This window comes from Sorex fumeus, unplaced genomic scaffold (assembly GCF_029834395.1).
Source record: "Sorex fumeus unplaced genomic scaffold, SorFum_2.1 ptg000033l, whole genome shotgun sequence".
Taxonomy (NCBI): domain Eukaryota; kingdom Metazoa; phylum Chordata; class Mammalia; order Eulipotyphla; family Soricidae; genus Sorex; species Sorex fumeus.
The window spans coordinates 11409616-11426942 of NW_026606090.1; the positions used below are offsets into that span (position 1 = coordinate 11409616).

The 17327-nt window shown below is 44.8% G+C and overlaps 1 protein-coding gene across 1 annotated transcript in view; it reads left to right on the forward strand.

Moving 5' to 3' along the window:
- Nucleotides 1-17327, forward strand: part of COL25A1 (collagen type XXV alpha 1 chain) — a 457778-nt gene that overhangs the window by 424159 nt on the left and 16292 nt on the right. Inside the window, exons 25-31 of the mRNA XM_056116824.1 lie at nt 188-232; nt 4446-4490; nt 6082-6162; nt 7021-7083; nt 7689-7739; nt 9213-9239; nt 15885-15938. Coding sequence (XP_055972799.1) covers nt 188-232; nt 4446-4490; nt 6082-6162; nt 7021-7083; nt 7689-7739; nt 9213-9239; nt 15885-15938 — 366 coding nt within the window. The remainder of the gene's footprint in view (nt 1-187; nt 233-4445; nt 4491-6081; nt 6163-7020; nt 7084-7688; nt 7740-9212; nt 9240-15884; nt 15939-17327) is intronic.

Genomic DNA, 17327 nt, shown 5'->3' on the forward strand with positions numbered 1-17327 from the left:
TTTTTACCTTAATGTATTGGTATTTTTATATAGAAGTAAGTAGTTTTTATAATTTTGTAACTGGTGAAAATTTCCATCATTGCAAATCATCATTAAAGAATTACTGTCAGGGCAATGTGAGAGTCATGCTGGGTGCTTCAATACAAACGCTTGCTACTAATCAAAATTTTGTCTCTTTTGGATTTAGGGCCCCCCCGGACCACCTGGACCCCAAGGACTACAAGGACCAAAGGTTACTCTTTACCTTACTTGCTACCATTGACCAACTGATGCTGAGAATTGTACATTAAGCGTATGCGGAGAATTGCAAATTAAAATTTGTACTAATGGATGATTAGTACAACACGTAGGGTATTTGCCTTGTATGTGACCAGCCTGGGTTCAATTCCCAGCATCCTAGATGGTGCCCCCAAACCCCACCAGGAGTGATCCCTGAATAAAGAGCCAAGAGTAAGCCCTGAACATCACCAGGTGTGGCCCCAAAACCAAACACATAGATATGCATATATACATATGTATACATATATATGTAAAGCTTTGAAAATCAGTAATTTAAAATGCTAAAATAGCTGAGATCTGCAGATAAATCCAAGAGAGCTGCAAATGTAGAAACTGAGGTAGGCTGAAAGAATTCAAAAGATAATTAAAATTAGGAATGAAGGAGAAAAGTATAGTATTAAATTAAAGGGAGGACATTTAAAAGAATAGAGAATATTAAACAAGGTAAAAACATGTTAGCTTACAAGTACAAACAAGCACTAACCATGATGATGAAAAAATAAAATTAAATAGAGGTTTAAAGAAAATTTTGTCTGACCCAAAAAAGCTCTTCCCTGCAATTATTTTGTAATTAAGAGAGTAAGTCACTTTTCCATGATGCATTCATAAATGGCAGTTTTAGCAATCCTTCTTAAGTCATTTTTATAACAGATTGTTGGGCTGGAGCAATAGCACAGTGGTAGGGTGTTTGCCTTGCACGCAGTCAACATGACCGACCCAAGTTCGATTCCTCCGCCCCTCTCGGAGAGCCTGGCAAGCTTCTGAGAGTATCTTGCCCGCACGGCAGAGCCTGGCAAGCTACCCGTGATGTATTCGATATGCCAAACACAGTAACAACAAAGTCTCCAATGGAGATGTTACTGGGCCCGCTCGAACAAATCGATGAATAACGGGAGGACCATGACAGATAACAGATTGTTATAGAGGTTCATATATATTCAGGCACTCTGCCGTTTAAGTATTATCTAACATGCCAGCTATGAACAGTAGAAACCAAAAACTTGATTGTATCTAAAATTTGGTGATGAGGTTCTCTCCATCCTTCCAAACAAAACCTTGACTCTTCAGACATATTTGATCAATTAACACTTATCCAGAGACTGGCTTTTCAGGATTGAGCTACACATGTTGAAATGTGACTTTCGTCATTGGTTTTTTTGTAGGAGATTCAAGCAGTTTTGAAATCCAACTTTTGTTTATGCTTCTTAAGACAGTTTATTTGCTACGTCTGTCTACCCAAACACACACACACACACACACACACACACACACACGCACACACACACCCCTCAGCTTTTTACTCTTTCAAGAAGCTTAAAAACAGAAAACCAACACATAGAATCGTTGTTTTTCTATTACGAAAATGAACGTAAACCAAAATATCGCTACATTCCTCATGTATATGAAACATGTTTAGAGCAGATGCTAATGTCAAACACATTTCCTGTGTAACATTAATGTGAGACTTGGGAATTTTTTAATTTTTATTTCCACGACATACTCTGGTCCCTAAGAGAGAGAAGACGGAAATGTCCCGGCCTGCACCATTGTCATTCCTGGTGAGCAGACCAGGGACAACTGGCCTCACTCTCTTAGTGAGCTGGACTAGACAACCTAGAAGGAAACTGAGATTCTTGGTTCCTCTGTACAGTCATCCACGATCAAGTTTCCTCTCCCAAATGCCCAGTCTGCTCAGTCAGTTATCTTCAGTGCCCTCTACACATCTCAGTTTCTAGGGGACTGGGGCTGGGGGCTCTGAGGTAGCGCATGTGCCTGGCCTCTGTGAAACCCTGAGTTGAATATCCAACTCCACATGGCCCCTGAGTACCACCAACACCACTGGGGTATCCCAGGGAGAGACCCCTCTAGAGAAGTAATGATCATTTTCAAAAATAAAATAAAATAAAGAGTTTCTAGGGCTTTGCTCTTCCTTAAAACCCAGATAAATCCAAAGATATCTGTCTGTTGACCAAAAGTGACACAAAAGGGCAGAGGGAAGGTCCGACAGAGCCCCCCATCTTATAATCCTTGGAGCCCCCTACCTTATAATCCAGCCACAGTTCATGTATTAATAGTTATTCAATAAGTAGCGCATGTGAGCCTTAACCCGGGGCTAAGTGTCTAATGAACCAAAAGCTAGTGAGGCCCATCAGAGAGCCTGAGGCCTTGTGAGTGGGCTGAGGGAGCCTCAGGAGATCCACAGGAGCTTGTGTCCTGGTTGTGTCCATGGCAGGGGCCAGGAGTGATGCGAAGCTGGAATGTTAAGGTAGGGGAGTTGGCTGGGTAGTTAGAGGGGTGAGGTGAGCGCTGGGGTTCCTGTGACCCATCTTCCTTCCCTGATGCTAAATTGCACTGCCTGGGCCCCATGGTCTTGTCAATGAGACCTTGGATTTGTCAGGGATGCCCTTTTGCTTTCCTTGGTCTGTCCTTGAGCAGGTGGGGTATGAGGGTGACATGAGGCTATGACAAAAGCCTTTCCCTTCTGCAGGGTTGGGAGTGGGGAGCTATTCCATGAGCATCTCTGCTTCCTTTCTCTAACAAGGCTGTTGAAGTTCTTATACCCCAAATAGCCCTTTACATTTTAGGGGTGAGGGATAAATGATCTCCCCTGGATTACGTGCTGTTGTTTTTAGCATTTTAAAACTCCCTGTTCACATTCTGGAGGTCAAAGTTTCACCAAACAACCCTGATTGGATGCAGAACACTGAGGAGGATTCAGCCTGAGTGGAACTGAGGTTCAGCCAGGTTAGCCACCCTTAGCAGATGTGTTCATGGCAAGACAAGTTTCGTGACTCTGCCGAAGAGCAGGCAGTAGGGGCTAAAATGTACCCTCCTTTGTTTGTTCTGCCTTCATGAACACTGAAAAGCTCAGATTTCATGCTGGGGATTGCAGGGGGGAGGGTCTATAGCTGTAAACAAATCTTTCTAGAAAAATAGGGCCCCCAGTCAGGAAATCTGTCTGTGAGAGGGATGACTCTCACCTAGGAGAGCAGCTTCATAAAGGCCAGGGGTATTTATCATGCAATCTCCAGAAGTGATTTGTTTATATAAAATAATATCTTGCCTTTCAGATAATTTGTTTATTCTGTACCTTTCCAGCTGAAAAGTGACTGAACATTTGTGGTTTGAATACTTCTCTAGCACATTGTTCAGATGGGTTTTTAAGGAATGTCTTCAGTTAAGGAAGGAAAAAAATCCACTTGAGTTTTGTCAAAGGTTCTGAGGATTCAAAATATAAATAGTAGCACTGCACTGCACTGTCCTCCTGTTGTTCATCGATTTGCTCAAGCAAGCCCAGTAATGTCTCCATTGTGAGACTTGTTGTTACTGTGTTTAGCATATTGAACACATCATGGGTAACTTGCCAGGCTTTGCCCTGAGGGCGAGATACTCTCACCGCCCTATCACTGTGCTATCACTCCAGCCCAATATAAATAGTAAGTTTTAATTTTTTAGCATAGAATAAAAATTGAATTGATCCAAAATCTTTTTATGTTATTCTGTCTTTCAGTGAGCTTGTCTAGAAATGGCACATTCATAAGTGTTAATTTGTATCCACTGTTCAAATGGGGTCACTCAAAACATTGTTGGCGGATCAGAGCTAAGGCAGTCGCCTTGCATTCAGCTGGCCCGCATTCAATCCCCAGCACCATATTCAATCCCCTGAGCACCTCCAAGAGTGAACCCTGGGTGCTACTGGGTGTGGCCCCTAAACCAAAATAAAAAAATAAAATGCTGTAAATTTATGGAACATTGCACTTTTGAACTGTGACTTTTCCCCCTCAACTTTGGAAATAAGAGGAGCTATAGAGAAGGAGAAAAAATAACTAGTCAAGTGTTACTTATACGTTGTTCCTAGGGTTTATGGGTCAATCATCAAATGATTTGCATTCATTTTTCCCCTCCACCAATGTTTTATAGTCTGTATCTCACATGCAGAAAAAATTAAAACTCTGAGTCTTACTCCATATAAATGTAATATTCAATAAAATGTTATTTCACTTAGTTTAGATATGCTATATCTAAATGTGCTTTTGGATTACTATGCCTTTGCTGAACATCTGGATTGTCCTGTTGCCGCTGGCATCCTTTGTGTTTGGTAGAGAATGTAACCTGGGTGTAACCAGTGACAACCAGACACAAGTCTTCACTCTTATTCTTTCCAGGGAGAGCCCGGATCTCCAGGTATCCCAGGAGCTGATGGAGAGCAGGTGATTTTGAGAGATATATGCTGTTTGGGGCATTATTTAAGCCGCATTGCCTATCAGGTTTCTAGATGTTTGAAGCTAAAGAGTGAGTGTTGATATGTGTCCTCCTCTGTTGTCAAGTACTCTGTTCCAGTTACTCTGCCAACCCTGAAACTCAACTGAATTTAAACACTGATTTTCTTGGCAGAAATGTAGAAACTGTCTGATGCTTTTGTTCCATCATGATACACCTCAGCATACCACAAGTCTATGAAAAATAGACTTGTAAGATCATCATTGATTTTGAAGGAAGAGTCTGATCTTTTGAACTGTGGATACATTTAATTCATGGTTAAAAATCTCTGACCATAGTTTCCCACCAATTAAGTACTGCATGCTGGTATTATTGGCAATGCTGTTTTATTTGCTGGTTTCCCAAATTTAAATGCCTGATTTCCTAGTCTTAGAAAAGGTAGGAACCAGCACATGAGCATCATAGACTATGGCAGTCTCTGCCAACGTGAGCTTGGTAAACTTTACTTAAAAAGACCGAAGGCAGGATTGGGATTATTAGCTAGTGGTGGGTCATTTCCTAGCAAGAATGAGACCCTTAATTCCATTCCCCACACTGCAAGATAATTAAAGAAGATAGTACAGTGGGGAGGGCACTTGCCTTGCCTACAGCCTACCTGGGTTCAATCCCTTGCATCCCATAGAGTCCCCTGAGCATGCTAGCAGTGATCCCTGAGTGCAGAGCCAGGAGTAAGCCCTGAGCATTGCCAGGTGTGGCCCCAAAACAAAAAATAATGGAGGGAGAAAGGAAGGAAGGAAGGAAGGAAGGAAGGAAGGAAGGAAGGAAGGGGAAGGAGGGAGGGAGGGAGGGAGGGAGGGAGGGAGGGAGGGAGGGAAGGAGGGAGGGAGGGAAGACAGAAAGGAAGGGAGGAAAAGGGGAAGGAAGGGAGGGAGGGAGGGAGGGAGGGAGGGAGGGAGGGAGGGAGGGAGGGAGGGAGGGAGGGAAGGAGAGAGGGAGGGAGGGAGGGAGGGAGGGAGGGAGGGAGGGAAAAAAAGGAAGGAAAAGAAGGAAGCTCTCACACATATTTATTTGGGATATTGCTGGAAAATGACTCTGGGGCACTGAAAATAAGGGAGGGAAGGCAAGGGAGGGAGAAAGAGGGGGAGGAATTGAGAGAGAGAGAGAAGCAGCTGATGGGGTTGGGGCTGCAGTGTGATGGGTGAGGGTGCATGCGTCTGATGCATTAGGAAAGAGTTGACAGTGCTGAAGATTGCTAGAAGAAATAGTGACTCTACTTCAAGCAGGGAGACAGTGCAGGAGGTGAGGCACTGGCCTTTCATGCAGGTGTGCCAGCTGCAACCCTGGTGTGAATCCCGGCACCACCTATGGTTTCCCTGAGCATACCAAAGCTCGCTCCTGAGCACAGAACGAGGATGACCTGCTTGGTGCCTCCAGGTCTGGCCCACAATCCAAAACATAAAATCACTTCAGAATGACAATCAGAATCACCTCAGTGAGGTCACAAATGTGGCCTGGAATTGTGTTTCCCTCTAGGACCTGTGGAGCATTGGGTCATTCTCTCATGCAGCCATCTCGTTTCAGGGACTCAAAGGCTCCAAAGGAGACGTAGGGGACCCAGGCGTGCCCGGGGAGAAAGGAGGGATCGGACTGCCCGGGTTACCGGTACTTTCATCCTTTGCATGCTCGTAGTTGGATTAGCTAAATCATCCGATGAGGCATTAGTTGCGTCTCATCCTCTGGTCCTGAAGAGTAAATGGTCCTAAAAGAGTAAAAGTAAAACTCTCAGCGAGCTCTCTCTCTGCCTCTCACACACTTACTTGGGGAGCTGGCTCTAAAACGAGTCTGGGGCACTAAAAAAATAAGTTTTAGATCACTTAGCCAATGAATTTATAAATCAATCACAGTTTCCTTGATTCCCATACCAAAAAAAAATAAAGGGAATGTAGTTGATCACTTTAATTTAGCATGTGTAGATAGTGGTAACTGACCATTTAAAAATAAGCCATACTTTAAATTAATAAAAAGGATTCTTTTAAAAAAAATTCTAAAAACAAGTTAATTGTCATGGTTATGATACCATGGGAGAGCGATTTTATAATTTTCTGCTATAAATTTAGCAGAGAATTTGGAGTAGAAAATATAATGAAATATTGTAGAAAATCTCACTGTTCTACTTTTTAAAGCAAGGAAATGCGCAAATAAATGTCAATGAAAGCCTGACCTTTGCTATTTAAAGTGAGCTCCACCATAAAAAAAAATCCAATATTTATAACCTGATATATTTAACACTGTAAGCTTAACGGAACAAGGCTAAGCTAGTTCTTATTTATTTTAAATGTTATCTGCCATATCGCCCACCATCCTGGGGATTTGGGGTGTTTGTTGCTTGAATAAAGCGCAGGAGGTAAATTGTTCATTTGGTGTCACATGCAGATGATGGTAGAAGCTTCTAGAGGGCGGGGTGACTTTGGAGAAAATTCCATTACTTCTTGCACTCACTTCTCTTTCTGGTCATTGTAGGGCGCCAACGGCATGAAGGGAGAGAAAGGTGACTCCGGACTGCCCGGTCCTCAGGGCCCTTCCGTAAGTCCACTGTGTCTGCTCTTTGTAATCCCTTGAAGTCCTTGAAATGCCCCCCCTTTTTTTAACCTCATAGGCAATGCTGGAGGGCTACCTGCAGGAGGAAGCTGGAAACCACCTGGTTTGTGGAGCTGAGTGGGGAACTGTCGGTTTCTCACAATGAGAGAAACCCTGTTAGAGGTCTAGCCTCTAGTTTTGCAGGGAACCATCTAAGTTCTGAGGAGAAAAATCTGATTTTTCCATGATGTGTGTGGGTATACACACACACCCTTTAAAAAAAAATTTTTTTTTTCTCTAGAGCACTGTTGTTACTTAAGGAAAAAATGGTGGATTTCCTAGTGGTTGTGATGTGATAGTGTTTCTTGATAGTCAGTGGCCTTCTCTTCTCTTACTGTGTTTCCATCCCTCTGGCCTCTGTTGAGCAGGGGTGTGTTTTTTCAGTTTTGCGGTTCTCCTCGGGAGCTTCCGCATAGGGGTGAAGTCCAACACCTCTCTCCTAGTTCTCCTTCTCTGCCACTAGCGGTGGCCTTAGCAGGACTCAGCCCCACCTCAGCCCCAGCTCACCTGCAGGAAGTGACCCAAACCATGTTTGTCTCCTGCACTCACAGATCATCGGACCCCCAGGACCACCGGGCCCCCATGGACCCCCAGGACCCATGGTAAGTCGGCTTCTCTCCCAGATCGCACCGTTTGGGGTTGAGTCTGACAGCAGAGAGCACAGACCTGGCGCTCACCCCCCTCCCCTGCTTTCTACCGCTCCCCACGGTGGTGCCCGCAGGCCCACTGGCCTTGTAGGATACTCACACCCGTCCAACATCTGCTCCAAAGAGCGACCCAGCAGGCCTGACCCCAGCCTTGCACCGGGAAACCACTCTGGGGGCAGGTAGCAGGGCAGCCAGAGGCATGCGTGCTGCATTCCAGGGCCCCAAGTTCTGTCCCACGGCCCCCGCTTCCCCCCAGCACTGCCGGCCTCCGGCACCACCAGGCCTGAACACTGCACACAGACAGGGGCTACAGCTGTCCTGACAGCTGGCCAGGGTGGCTGGGAGATGTCCCTCGACCCCTGAGTACCACTTGTAAGGCTACAACAAAGGAAAAGGGAAGGTGTCTCTGTTCTAGACTGTCCACGGCAGAGGAAGAGGGTAAACTGTGGGCTTTGATGAATGATTCCTTTGGGGGGGGAGTGCTTTTTGGGTCACATCCGGCGTTGCTCAGGGGTTCCTCCTGCCTCTGCAATCAGGAGTCACTCCTGGCGATGTTAGGGGGACCATATGGGATGCCGGAAATTGAGCCCTGGTAGGCCATGTGCAAGGCAAATGCCCTACCCACTGTACTATCACTCTGGCCCCCTTTCATGAATGAATCCAACCTGCCGGAATAAAATGTCCTGAGTTAAAATGTCCAATAAAAACAGGTAGGAAGTACTGATTTTAACTGAAAGCTCTCTGCCAATCATAATGTATTGGTGGATCTTCTTTGCACTATTTTGGTGCATTAGAAGATTCAGCATTAGCATGAGGCGGGGGGGGGGGGGGCGGGGGGGCGGTGCAGGGGATTTCTGAGGAGTGTGGGAGGCCCTAGAGAGTGTGAGTCTCCGAGCACCAGTCTCTCACCAGCTGGTGCCTTTAGAGCCCACCTTAGCGCTGAGGGAAGCAGGTGCGCCGTCACTGTCACCCCCAGGTCTTCACGACCACCAGCCGGGTAAACTGAGGGAGCCTCTGCCCCTTCTGCTCCTTAGGAAAGAGCGCCCCCTGCTGTGACCGGTCTTAGCCTCGACCCACAACTGCAGTCTCTAGTTAATCTCACACAAATAGGAATTTGAGTAGTAGAAGCAGTGGAAGTTCATAATACGTGTGTGCGTGTGTGTGTGTGTGTGTGTGTGTGTGTGTGTGTGTGTTTTCTTCCATAAAACCATGGCACATTCCTCCCTCCCCCTCTCATTTGTATTTAGCAGAAAGCATTTCTATCCATGACTTTCCTCTTCCAGAGCAGTGCAAGAGCTGGCTGGAACGTCCAGACAGTCTTAGCATCCCCTGATAGCCCAACAGAAAAGATTCTTGTTTCCTATCTCTTTGTGTTACTTTACATTCTATTACTTCTGCTTAATTACAAGCTGTGCTTCTCCTTCCCAGGGACCCCACGGACTTCCTGGACCAAAGGTAATGCCCCACACCTCTTGCCGGTTCGATTTCTGTTTCCTTGTGAATTGTGGAGACGCATGACAGAAGCATGTCTGTCCTGTCTTACTTATTTGTCAAGTAACACTAACCGTCTTTAAGCCTTTAAGCACCCAGATGTTTGAATCTCACGACACAGGATGACTTATGACAAATTTAAGTGATAGCACCTGGAGAGAAATTACTCCTCATTTTGTTGGTTTTTTTCCTTGTCAGTGTGTATTTTTTTGAAAATTCCTACAAATGATAGAACCCCATGCATAAGGGACTCTGATGGGATTCTCAGACCAGCACGGACTCTTGTTCTGCATCTGCTGCCCATTAGAAAAGCCTGGAGATGCCTGGACTCACCCACATCTAAAGGAGGTCTGAGGTGGGGGTCCCCACACGTGCTGCTCTTGGATCACAGCGCCCACTAGCGCCCACTAGCGCCCACTAGCGCCCACTAGCGCCCACGGCTCAACTGACCAAGCCCTTCCAGGTGGAAGTAACAGGCTGTACTTGGCCCCTGCAGTTGTCTGGAGGGTGGGAATGAGCCTGAGAGACCAGCAGGGTCGTTGATACTCCATGTTCCAGCAGCAGCTGACCATTCGGTTGCTCGGCTACACAGAGTATTGTAATGGACAACTGAGGCGCACTCAAAACATCTAGCGAAGGGCAGACACAGTCATTGATAAATACCCAGTCGTTGCCCTTGTCGCTTGGGGGATCTGGTGCTTCATTGTGAACAGAGCAATTTAATTTGTCCTGCTGCTTGAGAGAAGCTCAAAGGCTGCTTCTAAGAGTCTCAGCCTTGGACACAGCATTTAAAAACAGGGTCAGCCTGAGTTATGGTACAGCAAGTAGGATGCTTGTCTGGCATGCGGCTGTTCTCGGCAGCCCATCGGGTCCCCCGAGCACTGCCAGGAGTGATCCCTGAGTGCATAGCACCTCTCGGTATGACCTGAAAACCAAAAGTTAAAAAAACAAAAGATGAGGGTTTGAGGACCACATGAATGTAGGATGGTGCCAGGGTCACAGGCCTGGAGGAAGTCGCCCCCTCCCAGGCCCTGACACCTTTGCTTCCCTGCCTTGGTCCCCATTTGGGGGCAATGCAAACCTGAACTTCCCTTACTGATGGGTGAAGAGTTCCTGTCTCTTAATTCTTCCCCAAACCCCTCCCTATCAGTAAGGCCAGGAGGGAGACTGTCTCAGAGCCTGGGGGCATGATCTGTTGTATGAAATTGTCCTGGGGGTCAGAAGGGAGAGCCTGAGTCAGCTATGTGGCTGGATGAGAAAATCGCATGATTCCATAGAGAGGTCAGGCTCTGTTTACCTAAGGAGAAGTAGCCCTGGGGAAAGGAGGGGGAAAACTTCTTGCAGCCCCCTTGCTGGGTCAGAGAGCTCCGTGGGCAGAGCTCATGCCTTGCATGGAAGCACCCAAGGACCTATGCCCGACACTGCGTGCTCCCCCGGGCACCCAGGAGCAGCCCCCAGGCTCAGAACTAGGAGTTGCCCCTGACAGAGAGAGAGAGAGAGAGAGAGAGAGAGAGAGAGAGAGAGAGAGAAGACAATGGGGGCTAAAATCAGAAAGGCCTGTGAGGTAAGACCCCTGAAATTTTATGATGTTGTGAAAAAAATGGTGATAAATCCATTAAAAAATAAAATCCCTGCACTACTGCTGTCAGGGGGGTCTCTGGCTCTGCTTAAGAAGCATCACTTTGGGGCTGGGCTGTAGCACAGCAAGGATGGCGCTAATCTTGTACCTGGCTGCCTGGGTTCGATCCGCAGCATCCCTTATGGTCCCTTGAGCACCACTAGGAGCTATCCCTGAGTACAGAGCCAGGAGTAAGCCCTGAGCACCACCAGGTATGATCCCAAAACAAAAGAAAACCAAAAACAGTCAAACTTTGATCTTTACAGACTTTTCTGGGATGGCGCTATTTGTGATGTTCCCCCACCCCACCCCCAACTGATCTACCTCTGGACCTACCTGGACAGCCAGTGTCTGAGGCTTCATGGCCTGGCTTCAAACAGCTACATTTTCAGTTCATTTCCCTGGGCAACATGCTTAAAGGCTTAAAATATCTGTTTGCGACCCTGCCCTGCATATTCCAGTTTTCCATCCCAGCAGAGTAGGTTTTGCCTATGGAAACTCGTTCAACCTCCTCCCCTTGTTTTATTTTACCCCGTCTCTGATTTGTTTGGTGAGAACCAAGGAACTTTACTCCAGTTTCCTGGAGCTCAAACTCATTCAGGAACTCAGTCGGAATATTCTGACTGTCAGCAGCACGCTTTCATGTTCTTTTCTTCCTCGAATGCAACCCGTCGATTTGAATTTTTATTTAATTCCATGATGTTTAAATTACTTCTTAAACCATGGCAAGGCAGATCTAGCCTGACTCTGCTGTTCTGAAAACTGGAGTGTGTCAGCCTCTCTGAAACCCAGCTCTCTCCTCTCGGAGCCCAACCCCCTGAGAGAAACCAAAATTGGCATTTGCTTTTGCATTTAGGGTGAACCAGGGTTAAATGGTGTTAAAGGATTGAAGGGTGACCCGGGTCCAAAGGGTGACAGAGGACCCCTTGGTCTTCCAGTAAGTAGCCTTTCCATTTCAGTGCCGATCTCAGCCTTTCTCTCTCACGCCTCTTCTGGTTCCTCATCTCACTTGTGGGATTTCTGTCTTTGGAAAATAGAGGCTCTTGGGGCGGCGCTGGGCCTGGCGTTTGCCACTGCCTGCTCTGGTATCAGCAGAGGGTCCGTGAGGACCAACGCCGTGGCCTTTCTCTGAACGTACTTCATTCCATTCACGCTGGCACTACCTCCCCTCTCTGCCCTGCCAAAGAGTATGATGGTGACAAGCTCAGCATTTCTCCCAGAGCTTTGTATCATTTAGTGTCATTGACAGTTAGATCTCCTTCAGGGGAGATAGTGCAGGCGCTGAGGCCCTCTCTTGCCTTGCCCATGGCACCACATATGGTCCCCCAAGCACAAAACCATCAGCTGTGGACTAAAAACCAAGAGGGGCCAAAGAGATAGTACAGTGGGTAGGCCACTTGCCTAGCACCAAAGCCAACCTTTGTTTGAGTCCCAAAATAATGGTCCCCTGAGCACGCCAGGATCACGTGATCCCTGATTACAGAGCGAGGAGTAAGTCCTGAGCCCCGCAGGGTGTGGTCCCCAAACAATAAATAAATCAATAAATAAATTATAAAATACAATCATGCTTCCACTGTTTTTCTCCCTCCTTTGACACCCAAGCCCATAACCCTATGTTGAAAGCAGAATGCACTTGGCCACTTTGACAGGGTGAGGTCAGCCTTGGCTCCTTCTACTAGCCACTCGTGTCATGGAGTAAATGTCCATGATTTGATCTATGGACCACAGACATAAAATCCCTAATAAGATAGTTGAGTTAATAATTTTCATTCTAGATAAAATTATATTATCTATAATATTAGATAACATAAATGTTATAGTATCTACATATCAAATGTTATATATTATATTATTTCAGAATTTTTCTTATCTCCCTATTTATTTTTAAATGTTGTAACAATGGAGACTGAAGAAATATCAAAAGACCAAAGAAAGAGTAGATTTCAATTTTATATAAACCCTAATTTGTCTTAATTTATGATTTAGGGTTAAGGATAATTTTTGTGCATCACTGAGCTAAAAGTTCTTCATATATGCCAGCATTAAATACACAACGTACATTTTTTAATTGTTTAATCATTGCTACAGAAAGATATATTTTGACATTGTAGTATAACTTCCAATAGGGTTAGACAGAAGAAAGTTTCAAAATAACTAAAAGGACCCTTAGATCTATGTGATATTGCATCATTGGTAGAGTTTGCAACTGGAAGAGAATCTTCCTTCCATTTCAATTATCTATATCACAAGCATATAACAAGAAAATAATTCTGAAAGGGGGACAGTGTATGATTTTTGTTAAATGCTCCTCAGCCTGATAAATATTTTTTAAAAAAGTAAATACTCATTTGGATTTTACAATTGAAAAGGCCATTTCAAAGAATCAATCTGCCCTAATCCTACAAGCATTCAAAATGTCATTTTCGAATCACATTCTCTGAGTGGCCCAGAGTTCAAGGTTAAGAAAAGCACACGTTGGCACATTGCCTGAGAACATTAGATCTGCAGGCATCTCCCATTCAGACTTTGATGCAAGAATTAGTTGAGGAACAATTTTGTTTGGGACAGTTATTTTATTTGGGCTTGGAAAGTTTTCTAACTTTTTTCTGATCCTAGCCCTCCCTCTGGTGGTGATAAAAGATATTGTCATTTAAACCAGTCTGAAAACAATACATTTCCCGCAAATGTACAGTCAACCTGGCATGTATATAAGTTCTGCATTTGTTATACTCAAATGATATTCTAACCAACCAAACACCTAAATATAATCTAATATGTAACTTTGGTTTATTTCTATAATGATCTTTTTCTTAGGAGATCGGCCATTTTTTTTTCTTCAGAACCGTCAGATCAATGCTAGGACTAGTAGTCTTAATAAATCTCAGAAAGGAAAAATATTTATCATATGAAAATTAGAAGTCTGTGAATTACCAGGAACTACTTTAAATTCCGTTTTATAAACCTCATTACGTTGGCCCCTAAGTACCGTTTTCTCAAACAGAAGTACCATTTCAATGCCCATCACTTGTTGGTCACTGTTGTGACCAGTCGCTATTCAATTGTCACGTGTTGTTTTTTTAACTAACACTTCGTGGTGATGTGGTACTCATCCCAGAGCCCATGACTGCCTATGATGTCGTTTGAATTGTTACATTTGTGCATTGGTGCCTCATACTAATCTCTGTTCTTGTCGTTTGTGTCATACCAACCCTGCTACAACCCAATCACCACGCAGGGAGCATCTGGCTTAGACGGAAAGCCAGGATCCCGGGTGAGTCCGTCCTGTTCCCACGTGTTCTGCAGCTTGGAAGTTTGTACTCCGGGAGAGACCTTGTATGCCACATAGCCCCCTCGCATGAGGGGTCCGTGGGGCTGGAAAGAGGAGGGAAAATGGACCCAGAGTCAGCCGGACAGGGAAGTGAGCATGGCCTGCAGCTCTGGGTCCAGCCTGCTCTGCAGAATTTCTCTCTGAAGCCCAGGTTCTGGTCAGCAGCCACGGCTGAGTACGCTGTTGCTTCACACCCCCAGATAAATGGTCCCACCAGCACTAGTTTCCTGTGGCTCCATTAAAGGCCTCTGAAGGGATTAGAAGCAGACGGATGGGTTTCACTTGCTTTCCCCTCTATGTTTATGTCCATCTCTTGGAATGTCCTTCTTCCTTGGAACTAACTTCCAAATCTCTGTTCATCACAATGACTGTCTGTCTTCTGTTATTTTGTCTGTTTTCTTTGGTTCTTGACGGCTTTTTCTCTTAGATTTTGACCTCAGATACACAGTACTCAGAAATCCTCTGAAGACAAACTCTAAGTTCAGGCAGTCAAAAAAAAAAATATATATATATATACACATCAGTCATTAAGGCGATGAGAATTCATGATCAGTAAAATATGTTTATGAATTCTTTTCTATTATAAGGCCCTATGAAATCGAGTAAACAAAATAGAACTGAAGTAGAAAGAACTTTTTAAATGGGCTACGTTCACCAGTATTATTGAAGCATTGTCTTCCTGAAAATGAGCAAAGGTTCTTAAAGTGCTTGCTACATTTTAAAGATTCTCAAATTCCAAGCACTTCAATTTTTAAAAAATAAATCAATCGGGCTGGAGTGATAGCACAGGGGGGTAGGGCATTTGCCTTGCATGCAGCCGACCCAGATTTGATTCCCGACATCCCATATGGTCCCCCGAGCACTGCCAGGAGTGATTCCTGAGTGGTTGAGCCAGGAGTAACGCCTGTGCATCGCCAGGTATGACCCAAAAATAAATAAATAAATAAATTTTAAAAAATCAATCAGGCAGTTTTAGGCAAAGGTTCTATTCCCTGCCACTTCCTCTGTTCCTTCAGATACACTGCATCAGCCAGACACCCTCACCTGCACCGGGAGGGCCGAGGGCAATTGGGACATTAACCCAGCTTTGCCTGGTTCATGCTGGCAAACCCAGTGACTTCAGCCGCTGAGCAGAACCTGTCTGAATACTGACTTCCTCCCACTCCGAGTAAAACGGAAGTTGGGTTGGAACACCATTCTCACTTAATAAAGTTCCCCTCCCCCCATTGTTTCTGCCTCTTCAATTGAGGAAAATACAATTTCTGAGCCCCCGTGACCACAGCAAGAGGAAGTGTGTGAGGCATTGGATGCAAAGCAGAGGCGATGTGAAGGAAAAGCAGCGTTTTTCTCTTTAACAATCTGGAGGTGGAGTGAAGAGGTTCCTGTTGGGTGGGGAACGGAGAGATAATTAGCTGTGATCTGCAGCTATTTGTTTGTCCTTTGCTGAAATATGCAGAGACATAATTCCTCCCTTTGCATGTGTTTCTTGAAATCTGCTAGCCTGAACGCATCAAGTCTGACAAAAAATCTTTGAAAGGAGATGAGTTGCTTTAATCCTAAGGCACTGTTCACCCAGGAAAATGTCCGGGATAAATTAGAACTGCTTTTTCCTGCAGCCATAAGATAGCATACATCTTGTCTCATTTTTGTCTTTTTTTTTTAGGGTGCAGATGGCCCTATGGGACCCCATGGCCCTGCAGGTCCCAAAGGAGAACGAGTAAGTAGATCCCGCAGGGTCCTAAAGAAATCAGAGTGTGACTTCTTCATTTTATTTGAGCTGAACTGTTTCCCAGAAGAAATAAAGGGCCATCTCCTGGAATATGAAAATAGATACCCTCTTGCATTTCATTCAGAGTCCGAACACAGAGAGAACAACTGAGTATTAAAACAGAATATAGTTGCCTTCCTGAAAACAGTGCATACATTTACATAAGCTAAAATCGAGAACCCAGACCCTTTCTTCTTAACCCATAAGGAAGATATTTTCATTTGGCCTTAATCCAGAAAATTGAAGTCAATGGGGCTAAAATTTCCAAGACTCCAGTTCTGCTTGATAATCTTTTATATAAAGCTACTGTGTTCATTCAGAGTCAGTTGTTACTTTTTTTTTTTTAAAGGAAATTACAAAACCTAAGAATTCTCCTTACAGTTCTACATGCTCCTTTTTTTTTCAAGCCAAAGAATAGTCTTGTCTTCCTTCAACCATAAGGAAATCATTTCAGTGCTTTATTAAAGACAAACCTTTCACTAACCTCCACATTGCCGAGCTGTATTTCCATCGCTGTGTGCTGGAGGGAGATATTCCTAGTGGAAGATAAATATCTGACACCAGAAAAATGTACCGCAGCATCAGCAAATGGCCTTCTGTCTGGAACTTCTCTCACTTTTTTTCTGGTTTCCTCCCACTTTTCCTCACCTTGGAAAATTCCTAAGTGGTTTCATGTGTCTGAGTGCAATTATGACATCAGTCACCCCACCCGCCCAGTTTAGGCTCAGCTGTTAGCGGTATTCCAGGGGGTCTGTGGGGAGAGCTAAGGGGATGGCCAGCTCATGCCTAGCATGTTCGAGGCCCTGAGTTGAATCCCTACATATGCCCGCTCCCCACCCTCCCTGTAGATTCTGGTGCCCCATGGCCTCACAGAACCCCCTGGACGCGGCTCCTATGAAATGAAGTGTCCTAACAGTGAGGACTTCCGTGCACTCTGAGACGGGGCACACATCTGTGGTCCCTGAACAGTAGGCAGATGTCATAGATTTTTTCATCCTGTGGGGCTTTCTCCAGCATGCCTTCCACCCCCATACTTTCCTGTTCTGCAAAGTAATTTTATTCATCTAGTGAACATTTCTCCAGAATTATGAAACCCAGCATGCTCCTGGAATGAATGAGAACTCTTCCGGTCTGTGCAGTTTTGTTTTGTTTTTTTTTTTTACTAATATGCCCCAGTCAATTGAAATTTGATTATAAAACCATTATTACCCTTCTATAAACTTTTATAAATACCTTATGTATATTTACCCAATACTGTAAATAAAGCAGCCAGTTTTCTTCATCTCAAAGAGTTTACAATCTAACAGAAAAGGAAAGAAAAAAGAAAAGACGTCCATA